Source organism: Acomys russatus, chromosome 32 (assembly GCF_903995435.1).
Source record: "Acomys russatus chromosome 32, mAcoRus1.1, whole genome shotgun sequence".
Lineage (NCBI taxonomy): Eukaryota > Metazoa > Chordata > Mammalia > Rodentia > Muridae > Acomys > Acomys russatus.
This window is the reverse complement of record NC_067168.1, coordinates 8,569,845-8,585,771: the sequence shown is the minus strand read 5'-3', so window position 1 is coordinate 8,585,771 and position 15,927 is coordinate 8,569,845. Positions and strand designations below refer to the sequence as shown.

General features: G+C 38.4%; 1 protein-coding gene across 1 annotated transcript in view; it reads right to left on the bottom strand.

The window, feature by feature from the left end:
- Positions 1–239: 239 nt before the first annotated feature.
- Positions 240–15,927, bottom strand: part of Senp6 (SUMO specific peptidase 6) — an 82,894-nt gene continuing 67,206 nt past the window's right edge. Inside the window, exons 19-24 of the mRNA XM_051140589.1 lie at positions 13,947–14,371; positions 6,760–6,863; positions 4,918–5,006; positions 3,196–3,264; positions 2,949–3,099; positions 240–1,453 (exon numbers count right to left, since the gene is read on the bottom strand). Coding sequence (XP_050996546.1) covers positions 1,244–1,453; positions 2,949–3,099; positions 3,196–3,264; positions 4,918–5,006; positions 6,760–6,863; positions 13,947–14,371 — 1,048 coding nt within the window. The 3' untranslated portion in view covers positions 240–1,243. The remainder of the gene's footprint in view (positions 1,454–2,948; positions 3,100–3,195; positions 3,265–4,917; positions 5,007–6,759; positions 6,864–13,946; positions 14,372–15,927) is intronic.

Here is a 15,927-nt window from a genome sequence, read left to right as displayed (position 1 = left end):
CGAGGCCAGCCTGGTCTACAAAGCGAGTCCAGGACAGCCAAGACAACATAGAGAAACCCTGTCTCAAAACACCAAACCAAACCAAAGAAACTGAAAGAAATATGTACCATTTGAGAAAATAATACTTTCTATATACACAAGTGAGAACTCTACATGAATTACAAACGTAGCCTCAAAAACTTAACATCTCTGCATTTTTGTTTGCTCCTGGGGACTGAACCAAGGAGCCTCCAGCATGTTACACACGCACTCTCCTACTGAACTACAGGCTCAACGCCATATCTTTCAATCTACATGGGAAATTAAAATAAGGGCTTTTGCTACATTATACAATTAAAGATTATGTTTACATTTAAAATAATTTACACAGAAAAACTCAAGCAAAAAGTCTGATAATTTATCAAAAACATGAGAACAAAATAATGAAAAAATAGCAGAAGATGCAAAAAATAAATTTCTATTTGAATTCCTATGTTTACACAGGTTAGAGGTGTTTCTTAACTAGTTCTACCATACAGGTTGCAGCATACTATAAGGTAACAGTGGCTATCAGAGATGCACGCTGCGCTTGTAGGTCATTCTCACCTGAGTCGCAGTGTATGTAGTGCAGCCATGCTTTACTAGGAGTCAAGGCGCGTTGTCTCTGATTGATCTTAATATTGTTTTAGTATTTGTGTAAAATCATAAATATTTGTTACATTTTGGGGCTTCTCTGAACAGATGAAAGACCATGAATTGAAAAGGTTTTTTTTGCTATGCGAGCAAAGATGCATTTTTAGCTTAAAATGCCTGACAATTGTATTTTCACATTTCTAAGTATTCTAGAACAAAGGTTTAAAAAAAAAATCATAGATGCTTATATATAGTCCCATGAAACAAAAATCACACTGAGGAATTATGAGAGTTCACTAAAGAATATCAAATTAATCATTTCCTCCTATAAATATTTTATTTATTTGTGTTTAGAAGTTGCAGCTTTAGTACTATTAACAGAAAATACATAACAAAGGCTTCCTAAAAGTGAAAAAAATAATTATAAATGTTGGAAAAATTGGCCTCATTAACATATTTACAGACTTTTACTTAATACAGACTCCTTTGGAAATTACTTATATGACATTTTTACAGGCTTTAACATCCCCAAATCTCTGAGTAGTGAGCACTTCAGCTCTGTACTGTCTATACCCAAAGTTGAATGCTCAGTGATTTCTGAAGGTAAAACCTACAAGCCTTGGCCTGCTGGTCAGTCTGAGACACTGCTGCCGTATTGCTCTGCTCCATCCCCTAAAGATGCTTCTGCTGAGGAAGTGTCCCTCAGTGGCTTCTTCTCTTTACTCTGCTCTTCTTGCAGTTTCAGAATTATGTTTCGTATTTCTTCTCTTTTTGTTTTCATTCTGGGGGGAGGAAACCAGTTCACCAAATTCATAGGTAGTTCAAAATTTAGTATTGGATTCTGAAAATAAAAAGATTAAATGCCTATTAGAAAAACATAATGGGTGACATTTTAGTTTCAATTACCAACCACACTCAAAAAGTAAGTATCAGTATCTATTTACTAGTTCCATTTCACAAGCAGGATTCTGAATTGGCCCTGGAGATAAAGAGTATTGGCCTATTATGTTTATTGTCTAGATTAGAGGCTGGCAAACTACACTTATTGGATTGAGTTCTGCCCATACCCTGTTTGTGCAATGAAGTTCATTTCTGAGCAGAAGCATACACATTCACAAGTGGTTTGCAGTTGTTTGTACAATAGTAGAACTGATAACTGCAGAAATCTCCACAGCTGCAAAACATAAGTACTTCCTTTTAGGCCCAGGCTAAGGAAAGAATGCCAGCACCATGCTATATAAAAGCCAGCTCATCTGGGCAAACGCCATGACAGAGGTACAATGAGAAGGAACGCCCTGAGTCTGATGCTTCAGGCAGGCCTGGAGAGTAAGCAGATGTCAGGCAGCCAAAAACTAACAGAAACGTCAGCTAAGTGTTTCAGGGCCTGGAGACATGACACAATAAGAAATAGATGACAGCCAACTGGCTGATACAAAGCTATGTACAGGCCACCACAAGGGTTTGGTTCTTTAGCTCAGTAGCAACAGGGAGTCAGTAACCACAAACGTGAATAGAGCAACCTCATAAAAGAGATTTTGGAAAATGACTGTGACGAGCAGATGGCACGAGAACCTCTGGTCTAGAGCTCAGAATGACATGACCACTGGACTTGGAAAGTGGCAGCAGGAAGGAACGCAGCAATGTACACACAGGGCTTTAAGTGCTAAGAAAGAGATTCAGGTCAAGCATGGTGGCACACGCCTTTAATCCCAGCACTTGGGAGGCAGAGGCAGGTGGATCGCTGTGAGTTCCAGGTCAGCCTGGTCTACAAAACCAGTCCAGGACAGCCAAGGTTACACAGAGAAACCCTGTCTCGAAAAACCAAAAATAAATAAATAAATAAAAATTTAAAAAGAAAAAAAGAAAGAGATTCAGTGGCTCATTCAATGAACAGTGATTAAGGAGTCAAGGAAATGTAAAGAGTCTCTAAGAGAGGTAGGTAGGGAGCCATTCTTCAGGATGAGAGTGAAGAAGGAACAGAGGAAAGGGTGCTGGAGGCCAAGAAAACATTCAATGTAAGGGAAGGGATGATTCCAGATTCTAAAGACTTCAGTGACAACTGTGTGCGTGTGTGCCGACGGGGACAGACAGACAATGAAACAGCATGAATCATAGGTAAGATTTACTGGGACAGTTGATCAGAAATGATTGACAAGCCTGGGATTTGGTGATCAATTATAGTACCTTTATGTCTTAAAAGGTCTCGAATTTCCGATGCTTACAATCACTTTTTTAAAATGACTTAAAATGAATTATTTCTTACTGTGCTTACTACATGAAAAGTTAAATATATATATATTTCATTATTTCATTAGATTCAATAAAATGAGACTCACCTCAAAAAAGCTCTCTACATACTGCAGTATGTACACTCCACAGTCACTGAAGTTGTTCTGCTGTGGAACTTTTGGGTTGGAACCTTTCATAACATCTTTGGAAAAACTTCTTTTGCTTCCTTTCTTAACCTCCCATTCCACTTCTAAATACCTACAACAACACACATGTACCAAGAATACACAAACATATAAACATACTTCCCGCCTCAGCTACAATGTAGCAAACAGGGTACTGTTTTGAACTTACTCTCTTAGAATTTTGACAACATTTGATCGAGAAGGGCCTCTGAGTGAGTCCATAAGTAGGATACAAGGTCTGCAACATAGAAATAATAGAAGTATGAATTATAATGTTACATATGCACAAGAAAATTACAATAACATATTACTAAGATTTATAACCTTGAAAATTTCTTTGGTTTCAGTACATACTCAAGGGGGAAAAGCAAACTTTACAGACACAGGGCATTTATATATATCTATGATAATATTAAACCGTGCTACAAAATAGTAATGCAACTCCAAAAATAAAACTGGGACCCTATAAAAGTAAGTGCTGTGTGTGAACATGCATATGCATGCATGTGTCATGGCAAGCATATGGAGGCACAACTTGAAAGGCTGGCTCTCTCCTTCTACTACATAGGCTCTGGCAATCAATAGACTCAGGTCATCAGGCATGGCAGCAAATGCCCTGACCTGCTGGCCATCTCACTGGCCTCCAATAGCCTCATTGTGAAATGCAGCTTATTACAGAAAACCAAAGAGGTAACCCCAAGAATTTGTTTATGACAAATATAGTTTTTAGGCAAGATTTTATTTTAGAACATTCTATTCAACTCAGATCCAATCTTCAGAATTTTAATTCTGTAGAAGTATGTTGTAAACTCCAATGAGGAAATCTAATGCACCAGAAGTAAGTCTGAAATGTTAATCTTTCCTCTCCATTCCACATTCCTGACTCGCTCCCTCTCTGCTAAAGACTGAACTCAGAGCCTTGAATATGCTAAGCACACGGCTAACACTGATTAGGCCTGATATATATCTCTGAACTATCAAATGGATGTTTCCTCTAAAAATCTGTATTTTCTTGTATAAATGAAGTTTACTTTCAAGATCTACTAATGTAGTTTTCGCTAACACTTTCTACAGCAATGTAAAAGGAGACAAGTGTGGTACCAGGCAGTACTGTGTATCATCACTTCATAGGTTTGGGAATCTCCGGGGATTCCTTAGAAGCACATGTATTGATGGAAATTGGTAATGACTTAGTGCCTCTTCAGGGTTCCCACCTGCACCTTTTCCTTTCAATAATGCACACAGTCTCGGCTACTCCGGGATATGAAGCATGGAGGGGTGCAAGCCTCAATTTCCTCTTAGAATTCAGTCAACTCTGACTGAGAAGGGCTTCTGAGTGAGTAGGACACAATGCGTGCAGGGTAAGGCTGCCTTCAGTCACGCTCAGCCCTCTTAAACAGAACTGCATACCCCAACTTCATGTTACTGCTTGATATATGGTATTTTCTCCTCAAAAACATTAGAAACAAAATTATAGTGGTTAGCTTGGTGGCGGTGGTGCACACCTTTAATCTCAGCACTTAGGGAGGCAGAGGCAAGTAGATCTCTGAGAGTTTGAGGTCTACAAAGCCTGGTCTACAAAGGACAAAAAGGCTACATAGAGAAAGCTTGTCTTGAAAAAACCAAACCAAAAAACAACCAAAACAATAATAAGAAAACCAAAGTTATAGTGGTTCATTTTGAAGGTATGTGCATTTTTGGGAGCACAACCTAGGAAAAGTTCAGAGAAATGGCCTCCATGTTGGATCTAGATAGCATACACACTTTTTCTCCCTGACCCTGAGAGCACTTATGAATTCTGCTTGTAAGAAATGTTCTGTTGTGTTTTATTCTACGACTCTAATAAAAAAAAAAAAAAATTCAGAGTTTTCAGGATGTAGCCAATGCTTACTGTTTACAGACAGTAGGCTTTAAATGCCACTGTCCTATTTCTGAGTTGTAGTTTTCATCAGCAAGGAGTCCATCATCGCTGCTATCGTCCTATAAAAAACAGCCTTTGGTTAGTTATTAAGACTCTATTATCAAAATAACTAATAATTTAAGAAACTGACATTGCAGGTTATCAAACTCCTTACAACAAAGTGGCAACACTTTGAGTCCAAGGGACGTAACTGCCATAGAAAATTCAGCCTGTTACTCACTTTCATTTACCCAATGCTAAAACATTTAAAGGCGTTTTTCTCAGCCAGGTATGGTGGCATACACCTTTAATCCCAGCACTCGGGAGGCAGAGGCAGGTGGATCACTGTGGGTTTGAGGTTGCCTTGGTTTATAAAGTGTGTGCAGGATTGCCAAAGGCTACCCAGAGAGACCTTGTCTAGAAAACAAAAAACAAAAACAAAACAAAACAAACAAACAAACAAAAAGAAAAGAAAGTCCCCCCCCCATTATTACTATATGTGTGCATGTAGGGGTCAAGGGATAACTTTGTGGATCGATTTTCACTCCTCCCAAATGTATGTGGGCTCTGGGTACAGCTTAGGCTGTCAGCATGTATGGCGAGTGCCTTGCCCACTAAGTCATCTCACCAGGCCTTTAGTGAAAGACAAATTTTCAGGTGTCATCATATGCCAAAGATGGACTTATGCTACATTTTTCTTTTCTACTTAATCTTGTGAGTTAAAAAGTCATATGAACCTTTGGCTTATATAAATATATGGCTGGAAAATACAAGTTATTTTCTTTCCACCACATGAGTATCCCAGTCTGAAGTGCATAGTAATGCTCTTTGCTTCAAATTTCTGATATTTGTAAGATACCACTCATTGGGTAAAGTTTATATGAATAGTTTAATTGTGAAAAACATCCAAATCTTAAACACATCTCAGAGTTTATTTTCAAATAGGGATACTGAGGTCCTACATGGGTTATAGTCATGGCTTATGTTGAGTATTTAGTCACTTTTGGTTACAGCAGCTACCTGTTATGAAAACAACTTAACCTGAGTATCTTACAGCTACACATTATAAACTAAGGGATAACACACAAAATACACTGTGCAGCGCAAAGCACAAAGCATCTTCACTAATACATGAACAATAGGAAGTCTGTCCTAACACTAAAATTGGAAACCTGAGTTTGATCTTGAGGGCCCACGTGTTGAAAGAAGAAAGGCTTGTGTAACTGTGCTCTGACTCTACATGCACACTGTGGGTAGCAGGTGTGGTCTCTTACACTTAAACACACACACACACACACACCCAACAAAACAATTAAGATCCAGGAAACATTTACCTATGATAATGTTAATTAAATATTATCTGTTCTTAAAATACAGACATTAAATTGGAAAAAAAGAAAATAGTCACTGAATTAAGTTAAGAAAAAGTTACTGGGAAAGTGGAAAAATTATAATTCAACCATTCTTGTGTATACTACAATCATGTGTACTACACAATTGCAAATTTTACCGCTTGCCTGTCAGATGCTGTAAGACCAAAGGTCAAGCACAGTGCATGAATGTTTTGAAAGAAAACATCATTTCTTTTATCCAATAGCATCAAACTGAGGGCCTAGCATATAGTAAACTAGTCCTTTATACAGCCTCCACTCCAAGAAATTAACTTTCTATTCAAACTTTCTCCGGTAGCATTAGAATTCAACACCTATGTCAGTTTCAAGAACACTAATACACATATCCTGGGAACCTCTAACTGGAAAAGTGGTTTTGTTTTGAAATATAACCCAAATCCAGAAGTCTTGTAACAGATTCCTAGAAAGCATCTGGTCTTACCGGGTCATCCTGATCTTCTGAGAAGTCAATGAGCTCATCTTCAAGCAGTTTCCCACTTTCTGCCAACTGATCACCATAGTTTAGTCTGATTTTGCTTAAGGCATCTGTATCAACAGGAAACATTGTATAATAAAAAGCCTACATCTATGACTCAGAGGCTAGAATATAGAAATGAATGATAGTAATAAATAAATCTGCTATAATACGTTAATAAAACAAATATGAGTAAGTTACTTTAAATAAAAAAATAGACTGATGTCAATTACAGAACTGTTCTATTCCTGAGGCCCCAAACTTTATTTAAAAAATTAAAACAAGGTTATATAAAACTGTGTGTAGATTTGTATGTGTGCATGTAAGGGTTTGTGTAGAATATGGCTGCACTAGGTGCTAGACAGCAATTAGAAAGCTGTAAGAATCTAAAATAAGATAAGTTCCCAAACAAAACCAGTAACATAGATTAAACAAATAAAAATGTATACTTTCGACATTAAATTGATGAAAACATGGAAAGAATAAAGGGTAAATAAGAATAGTACAAATAGACTTGCTTCTGCACAAAGCAGAAAAATATGAACATGAGGGCCATGTTGGATAACAGTTATGAACAAGATTCCCCAATTATTTATTCAACTTTTAGGAACTTTATTTTCTTCTCATTTCCTTCTTTGTTCAGGTGTCTGCAGAGCAGCTCAGGACCACTCAATGGCCTGTGCTGTGGGAGCTGCTGACCAGTCCTCGGTGGCTGGCTGGGTGCTCCAGTCCCTCAGTAGGGAACTGTTGGGTGGGTATGGAGGGCACCTGCATACCCTCAGACAAGTCTGCCACCTCTGGCTGAGCAGCAGTGAATTCAGGTGCAGTCCATTCGCCCTGGAATTCCTCCTTCACACGGTCTTCTCAGCAGCAGCCTGAACTTCCTTCTCAATCTCTTCTGGGTCTCTGTAGAAGCAAAGATCAGGCATCACCTCCCATGGGGGCTCATGAGACGGTGCCACCCGTGCAGAGCACTTCCTGGGCCAGCACCCACCACATCAGACCCACTGGGCCAGCCCCTTGATGTTGCACAATGTCCACATAGCGCAGAGGAGAATCCGTGCTGCACAGAGAGAGTTAAGAGGCCTCTGTGAGGGGTTGGTGGTCAGCCCTGGCTGGGGTCAGTCACCACTAGAAGCCATGGCTCCCTGAAGGCTGCTTGGATCTGGTTGGTGAAGGTCCTGGGTGTGAAGGAGCCAGCAATAGGAGTGGCTCCAGTGACAGTAGCAAACTTCAGCACAGCTGGCTGGTCAATGTTCCTGGAGACGATGCTGACATCAACAGGGCTCTCAATGGCAACTAGAGCCCGAGCAGCAAGCAACAGCTTCTCCCACATCCTCTTCAGATTTACAATGTAGACACCATCACTCTTCCTTTTGTAGATGTACTGCTCCATCTGAAAGTCAAGGTTGGTGCCACCTAAGTGGGTTCCTGCAGCAAGGAGTTTGAGGACATCCTCCTCCTTCATATGCAGGACATCAAGGGCTCCGGACATTGTGTAAGTTTCCCTTTAAGTTACTATGGGAATCAAGAGCAACTCAAAAAAACACCAACTTTATTTGCTATGTATACAACATTGTGCCTGCAGGCCAGAAGAGGGCACTAGATCTCATTATAGATGGTTACGAGCCACCATGTGGTTGCTGGGAATTGAACTCAGGACCTCTGGAAGAGCAGACACTGCTCTTGACCTCTGAGCCATCTCTCTAGCCCCCAAAATGGACATTCTTAAAAGTTCATCCTGAAAACCAAATCAGAGATCTTAATACCACATACACCAAAATTGTTTAAAACAAGTGTACAGCATTTCAAAAATTCATAAAAAAGGACTGTTAGGTATTTTGGCTAGAAAAGTTTACTTCAATCTAGGTTGCAAAGCTTTAAAGGGTTAAAAATATTAATACAAACAAGGTATCTTGAGAAGGAAGCAAAACAAAGTATATTGTTCCTGAGAAAAATATAAATCAAAATGCTGTAATCAGAAAAACACTACAGAAATAACTAAGCACAACGATAAACCCTTCTGTTATACACACGAAACCCTCTTCAATTATCTATTTCAGAAAGAGTTTTATATTTGTGTAAAACAAATCCCCAGCCTCCCCCAATAGTCAATGTAATCAGATTATTTCTAGAAGCAAATCATTTTTAATCTATAGAAAGTATTATTAACTATTTACCTTGCAGTGACTAAACTATTACAAAAGCCATTCAAAGATAACATAGTCTATTGCCATTAGAACTCTCCATGTGTCTGATTTTCACTGGAACTTAGAAGTTAAACAGGGTTGGGCTTGGAGTACTTGTCTCTTTCTTTTAGGCTGGGTGTAGTGATTTACACTTTTAGTCGTAGCACTGAGGAGGCAGTGGTGAGGGGAATCTTTGTAAATTTGAGGCCAGACTAGGCTGAGCAGTGAGTTCTATCTAGGTTGGCCAGGGCTTTACAGTAAGACCTTTTTCAAAATATGAAAATAAAATAAAATAAAATAATAAAGAAAGAAAAGAGAAGAGGAAAAGGAGGGGGAAAGGCTGGAGAGAAGAGAGAAGACTCAGTGGTTAAGAATATTATTACTGCTCTTTAAAAGAATCCAAGTTCAATTTCCAGCACCCACATTAGGCCACAGCAGATGGCTATGGGCACCTGCAAACCCAAAACACAAATACACAATTAAAAATAATTTAAAAACAAAACCAAAAGTGTCCTTTAAAAAACACAATCATTTACACATTTACTGTGCATATGTGTGTATAACACCTACTTCTCTGTGTCTAGATCAAAGTATACTTTTCAGGAGTCAGTTCTCTCTTCTAATATCTGGATTCTAGGGACTGAATTCAGGTTACCAGCCGTGGTGGCGGATACTTTTACCCAATGAGCCATCTTGGCAGCCCAATGTCTACATGAGCACAATGATAAATCTTAAGTACACATGTTCCTCATGTCTGATCTGGTCAATTATTTTACAAGATAGCCAGCTGAAAGAAATAATAGCTGGCCTAAAACTGTACACACAATCCCATTTATTTACTGTGGCATATTATGTGACATTATTACTGAACACTTTTAACTACATGGATCTGAGAGTTAAAGTATGTGAATGATTTAAAATACATCATTTGAACTATATTACCAGGCTAAAAAGAATTGAGCTAGTTGGACAGTAATCAGGACACAAACTTTTGATAAGCTCCTAACTTTTCATACGTGACATCCCCTCAGAGGTGGTAAAGTCCTATTTCAAGAGAACCCATACTTAGTGTACTTTTGACCAATGACCTCTTCAAAGCACCTGTCAAAATCTATTGACCTCAATGGTGGTAAATTAACTATGATTTAGAACACCATTTATCAAACTGTGGGGTGTGACCAGCATTGGATAAAAGCAAGATTTAAAGCAAAGCAAAACAAAACAAAATTGGTGTCATCACTAACACAAACAACAAATTGTTTTGTGAGATATTAGTTTCACAGACCTTGCCTTTAATTATAAAGATATAATTAATGTAGGCACATACATATGAAAGGAAAGCAAATGTACAGGCTCCAAGATGGATAAACATGTTAACTATGAAACCTACATAAAACATCATTTTGTACTTTAGTCTCCACTAGTGGTTTGAGACTGTGTCCTCAAAAGTAACCATCTACTCAACCAACTTGCAGCGGCAACTTGGAAGTTCTACAGTTGGTGCATGTAAAGCCCTAAGCTGTGTACCAATGCATACAGTCACTCCTTCATTTATTTGATCTCACATTAAAAGTGTCAGATTACTGTACTGTTTTATATTATTGGTCATACCGATGACTGAATTCAGGGCTTTGTGTTCTCTTCACTGAACTGTATTTTCTAATCTGTATTTTTAAATAGATGTGAAAAATTTAATTCATTTAACATTCACCATTTCAAGTGTACAATCCAGTTCTATTTTTAGCATAGTCAGCCCCCTATCTCTGTGCATTTGACCAAGTATGGATCAAGAATATATGCAGGCAAGAATGTGGCATGTGGTGTATACCTTCAATACCAGCACAGGAGAAGCAGGCAGATCTGTGTGAGTTCCAGGCCAGCAAGAATACACAGTGAAACCCTTTATATAAAAAATTATATATTTATTTATATCTATATTATATATCTATATATTCAACTATACTTATTTATGTTTATATATTTATATATAATATATATGCTTATGGAGGAAAATAGAGTGTGTACTGAACATATGTATAGGCTCCTTTTCCCTTCAAGTTCCCCAAATAGCACATTATAAGGGCTGAGAATACAGCTAAGTGAGAATGCTTGCCCAGCACACACAGGTTCCGCATTCAGTAAGAGTAAACATACAGCATCATGATAATTAAAAACCAAATACTGAGGAATTATACGTTAGATGAGGTAAGTCATTGAGAGAGTCTATGGGAGGATGCAAATATACCATATATGAACAACATTCCATATTATACATAAGGAGCTTGAGCATTCATAAATTTGGGTAACCATTTTGTGGGGAGTAGGGCTGGAACCAATTTTCCACAAATACTCAAAACAGTTATATATTCACAAGTATGGGCAACTATCTTCCACCACAATATTGGTTTGACGTTATCTTTTATGTGGTGCTGGGGACTGAATTCAGGGCCTTACAAATGCTAGGCAAGCCCTCTACCACTGAGCTCCAACATCAGCCCTTACAATCAATTTCAAAGTCTCAAGAAGAAATCCTATAGCCACACTGTCCTGTTTCCATATTCCTTGCTTTTTGTCTTTTCTTGCTGAACACCCTAAGCAATCAATTACTACTCTATACATATTCTGGTTCTGGAGATTTCATACAAATAATTAGGTTTTTAAAAATCAATTAAAATACCGACACTGAAAGAATTACAGGTTAATAATCACTTGGCGTGTTTACCTACTTTGCTTAACTATATAATGAACTAGACTGGAAAATAACCTAGATGAAGATTTGATTTGTTTGATTTGGGGAGGCGGGGGGGATGTTTGAGACATGATTTCTCTATGTAGCCTTGGCTGTCCTGGAGTCACTTTGTAGACCAGGCTGGCCTCAAACTCACAGCAATCTGCCTGCCTCTGCCTTCCGAGTGCTGGGATTAAAGGCGTGTGCCACCATGCCCGGCTCAGACAATTTTTTTAATTGACACATAATACCTGAACATATCCTTGGGGCTGGAGATTGTAGCTCAGTGGTAAAGTGCTTGCCTAGAACGTGTGAGGTTTAATACTCAGAAATAGACATAAAGGGCCACCCTGAAAACTCAGGTTAAAATTAGATGTTTTGATGTATATGTGATTGAATAATGCCTGTGCCGGTCAATTTGACACAAGCTATAGTCATCTGAGAGGAGGGAAGCTTGACTGAAAAATGCCTTCATGAGATTGGGCTGTAAGCAAGCATGTTGAACATTTTTAAAATGAGTGATTGATGTGACAGGGCCTAGTACATTGTGGGCAGCAGCACCCCTGGCTTTCTATAAGAAAGCAGGCTGATCGAGTCATGAGGAGTAAGACCATGGCAAGCAGCACTCCTCCAAGGTTTCTGCATCAGTTCCTACTTCCAACTGGCTACCCTGCTTGAGTTCCTGTTCTGACTTCCCCAAGTGAGGTCTGTGCATAAGCCAAGTAAACGCTTTCCTCCCCTAGGTGCCTTTGGTCATGGTGTTTTGTCACAGCAATAGTGACTCTAACTAGGATAATGCTAGGTGAGCACATGGAGCACCTGTGGATTAGAGAGGAAACTGACTTGATATAAAAAAATTTTGATCATAATTTTAGATTTCTGTTAAAGGAACTAGAAACAATAGGTTCTAAATGAAGAAAAAGAGGACCAATTCATTAGAGTTGAAGGGAAATAAAAGTCATTAGAGAAATAGCCCTTTTCTACAGAACCAAGTGAAGGAGAACAAGAAACAGGGATCTCAACTTTGAAAGAGAAAGCTTTCCTTTCTTTCTTTTGGCCATCTGAAGTCAATATACCAATCTGAACATTAAGAAAACTAGATATATTTGTTTTGTATGTTAAACCTATGCTTATCTGTGTTTAACTGTATGTTTCGAATACTGGAAAATTTCTATGAAATAAAATGAATCAAGCTCTTATAAGTGGAAAATAGGAAGCTTGTTTATCCAGATTAAATATTTGGAGCAGAATTACAAATTTCAAGGTTTATTTTTCCTTTGAATTCTGAGTTATTTGTATATAACACTTGTGATTTCAAGGAGATGAAACTCAAGCCTAAGCATGAAATTACTTTTCACACATATCTTACATGACTACTGGAAGGTAATAGTATATAACAATTTTAGTGCGTCTACAACTTGCTACACAATAATTTTTCAGTGGTGCATCAATTTCGGCTAGAGATGCTAGCTCTGCTTCTTGAGGTAGAGATGAGGGTGACTGCATAAGAGACACCAGATTTTTTTGAGTAATGGAATGATTTTTAAATGTTGGTTTTCATAGTGATTTCATGACTGAATACATTAATAAAACTTAAGTGATACCCATGAGCTAATGTTACTCTAAGGAAAATCTGCTTCTGTAACCCAGCCTTTGCTACTTTATGGGTTCCTTTCCCCCCCCCCTACCCTTTATCCCCTGTGGCCTCCCCAAGCCCTTTTTACTCCCCATCACTAGATATGAGAGAGAAAAGGAAGAAGATCCCTGAATAAAGAGAGTCAGAGGTCAGAAAGGGGGGCGAGATTATCACTAGACTACTTCTTGCTGATGAGGGATGCCGAGCCCCTCAGGGGAAAGTCTGATCTTCCCTTCTTCTTTGAGCAACACCAATAGCAGTCAACAGCCAAACAACAATCCACCCCACCTCTGGGGCCCTAGCACTTATATACCCTCTGAAAAGTCCCCAGAATTCCAAACATCACACAAATTATCTGCAGCTGGCAAAATCACGTCTCTGCTGGAGCACGAGCCAAATCAGTCAGTTGCTGCAAAGCAGCCCCATATCCCTACACCTGGGATTAAATGAAACATAATCTTACAATATCTCTGTGTTCTTAAAAGAGGCCAAAATTCCAAAATTATCACGACATACCTCAGTAAGCCTTACCAAAAAACCACATAACTTCAGCAATTCTACTTTGAGTTCTTTTACCCTTTCATAATATATCAGTACATACCTGGATGATGTATAGAATTTAAGCATTCATCTTGCAAGCCATTCTGGACTTCAGTTCTATCAGTAACTTCCTGGCATGAAGATTCTCTGTTATTTGGTTCTTCGTTTTCATGTATAGCATGGTTTTTTTTTTTCACACTGCATTTCACACTGCAAGTGTTTCTCCGATAACAAGGCTCACTTTCTTCCTGTGCAGCACTTGAATCAGTTACAGTTAAGCAATGCTTTCTGTTTAGCATCTTCTTAATCACAGGCTTGGCAGCAGAGTTCTGTGAACAAGCATCCATCTCACTGGCAGAAGAAACACAACTGTCTTCTGCACTTGAACTTTTTTGCATGACTGCTTTTTCATGGTAATGAGGATTAGGTTCATATTTTGGTTTTTCCAAACCAGGGAAACAAACAACAGCCAAAAACCAGTGTGCACTGTAAAAACAAACAACACTACTAAATACATCATTGAGAAAGGCCATCTTTTTTACAAGTTTGTGAACAAACACTGATCTTTTAAATTTTTGTATCATTTATAACTGTTCTCTCCTTATTTTATCAGTGACTAGCATACTATGTCCATTAATTTGTTGTTGTTAGGGTTGTGTGCCTACATTACCAAATTACTACTATAATTAATAATGATAGGATTATTACATTACTCTTGCAAACCATCACTTGAATCTTCTCTCTCTCTCTTTTTTTTTTTTTTTTGGTTTTTTGAGACACAGTTTCTCTATGTAGCCTTGGACATCCTGGACTCATTTTGTAGACCAGGCTGGCCTAGAACTCACAGTGATTCACCTGCCTCTGCCTTCCAAATGCTGGGATAAAAGACGTACACCACCACACCCAGCTTCTTCTGAATCTTCTGATTTTGGAATCCATTCAAAAGAAATTTTTTTATCATGTCTCCTATTGTTAAAGTGGGAAAGGCTTATAAAAAACTATACATCTAAATAATCCTTAGTTTCATGCTATGTTGAAATATAAATACGTTAATATTAAAAAGAAATGGTATATTATAAAATTTCAAGTATTAGTAAGGAGTTTTAGCTATCAACACAGTGGATGTCACTATACTCAGGTATTACAACCTTCAGCAGCAGAGTATAACCCACCAGAAAAAAACCAAACCAAACTATGCCTCACAGTCATAAGGTATTTACCAGCCACAGCTATGTATCAGTACGCAACAGATAGGCTATAGATTAAAAAGGTTTATTACTGAGTACAATGTGTGTCATACAGTAAGATGCCCGAAAAATATTTCCTCAATAGAAAAAATTTATTTTTTTCTTCAAACCCAGGGCTTTGATCCTGTTAGGCAAGTACCCTACCATTGAGCTATATCCCTAACCTGAACACCATGACATCATTAGGTAATTTTGTATTATTATTTCTGTCTGTATTAGAGAACTCCCAAGGTAGTATTATGAACAATACTGTCCTTTATCTGAAAGTATTTAGTACAAAGATCAAAGACTGGTTTTATTCTCAGTATTAAAAGGGTCAAATGGGCCAGGCATGGTGGCACACGCCTTTAATCCCAGCACTTGGGAGGCAGAGGCAGGCAGTTCGCTGTGAGTTCAAGGCCAGCCTGGTCTACAAATCAAGTATAGGATAGCCAAGGCATTACAGAGAAACTCTGTGGAAAAAAAAAATAGCAACCAAACCAACAAAAAGGGTCAAACGGACCCTAGTGTGGTGTTGCCTGCCTTTAATCCCAGAATGCAGAAGGCAGAGGCCGGCTGATCTTTATGAATTTGAGACCAGGCTGGTCTATATAGCAAGGTCTATCCAAACCAAAGCTACACAGTGAGACCCTGTCTCAAAAAACAACGCCCCCTCCAATCCACCCCCATACAACCAAAAGGCCAGATGCATGAATACTTCTTTCTTATTCTTAATAATTATCAGTATACAATGGTCTTAGGTCAGGCTAAAGGAAAAGAAAGAGTATATCAATGTCCTTATTTCAATAACAAAAC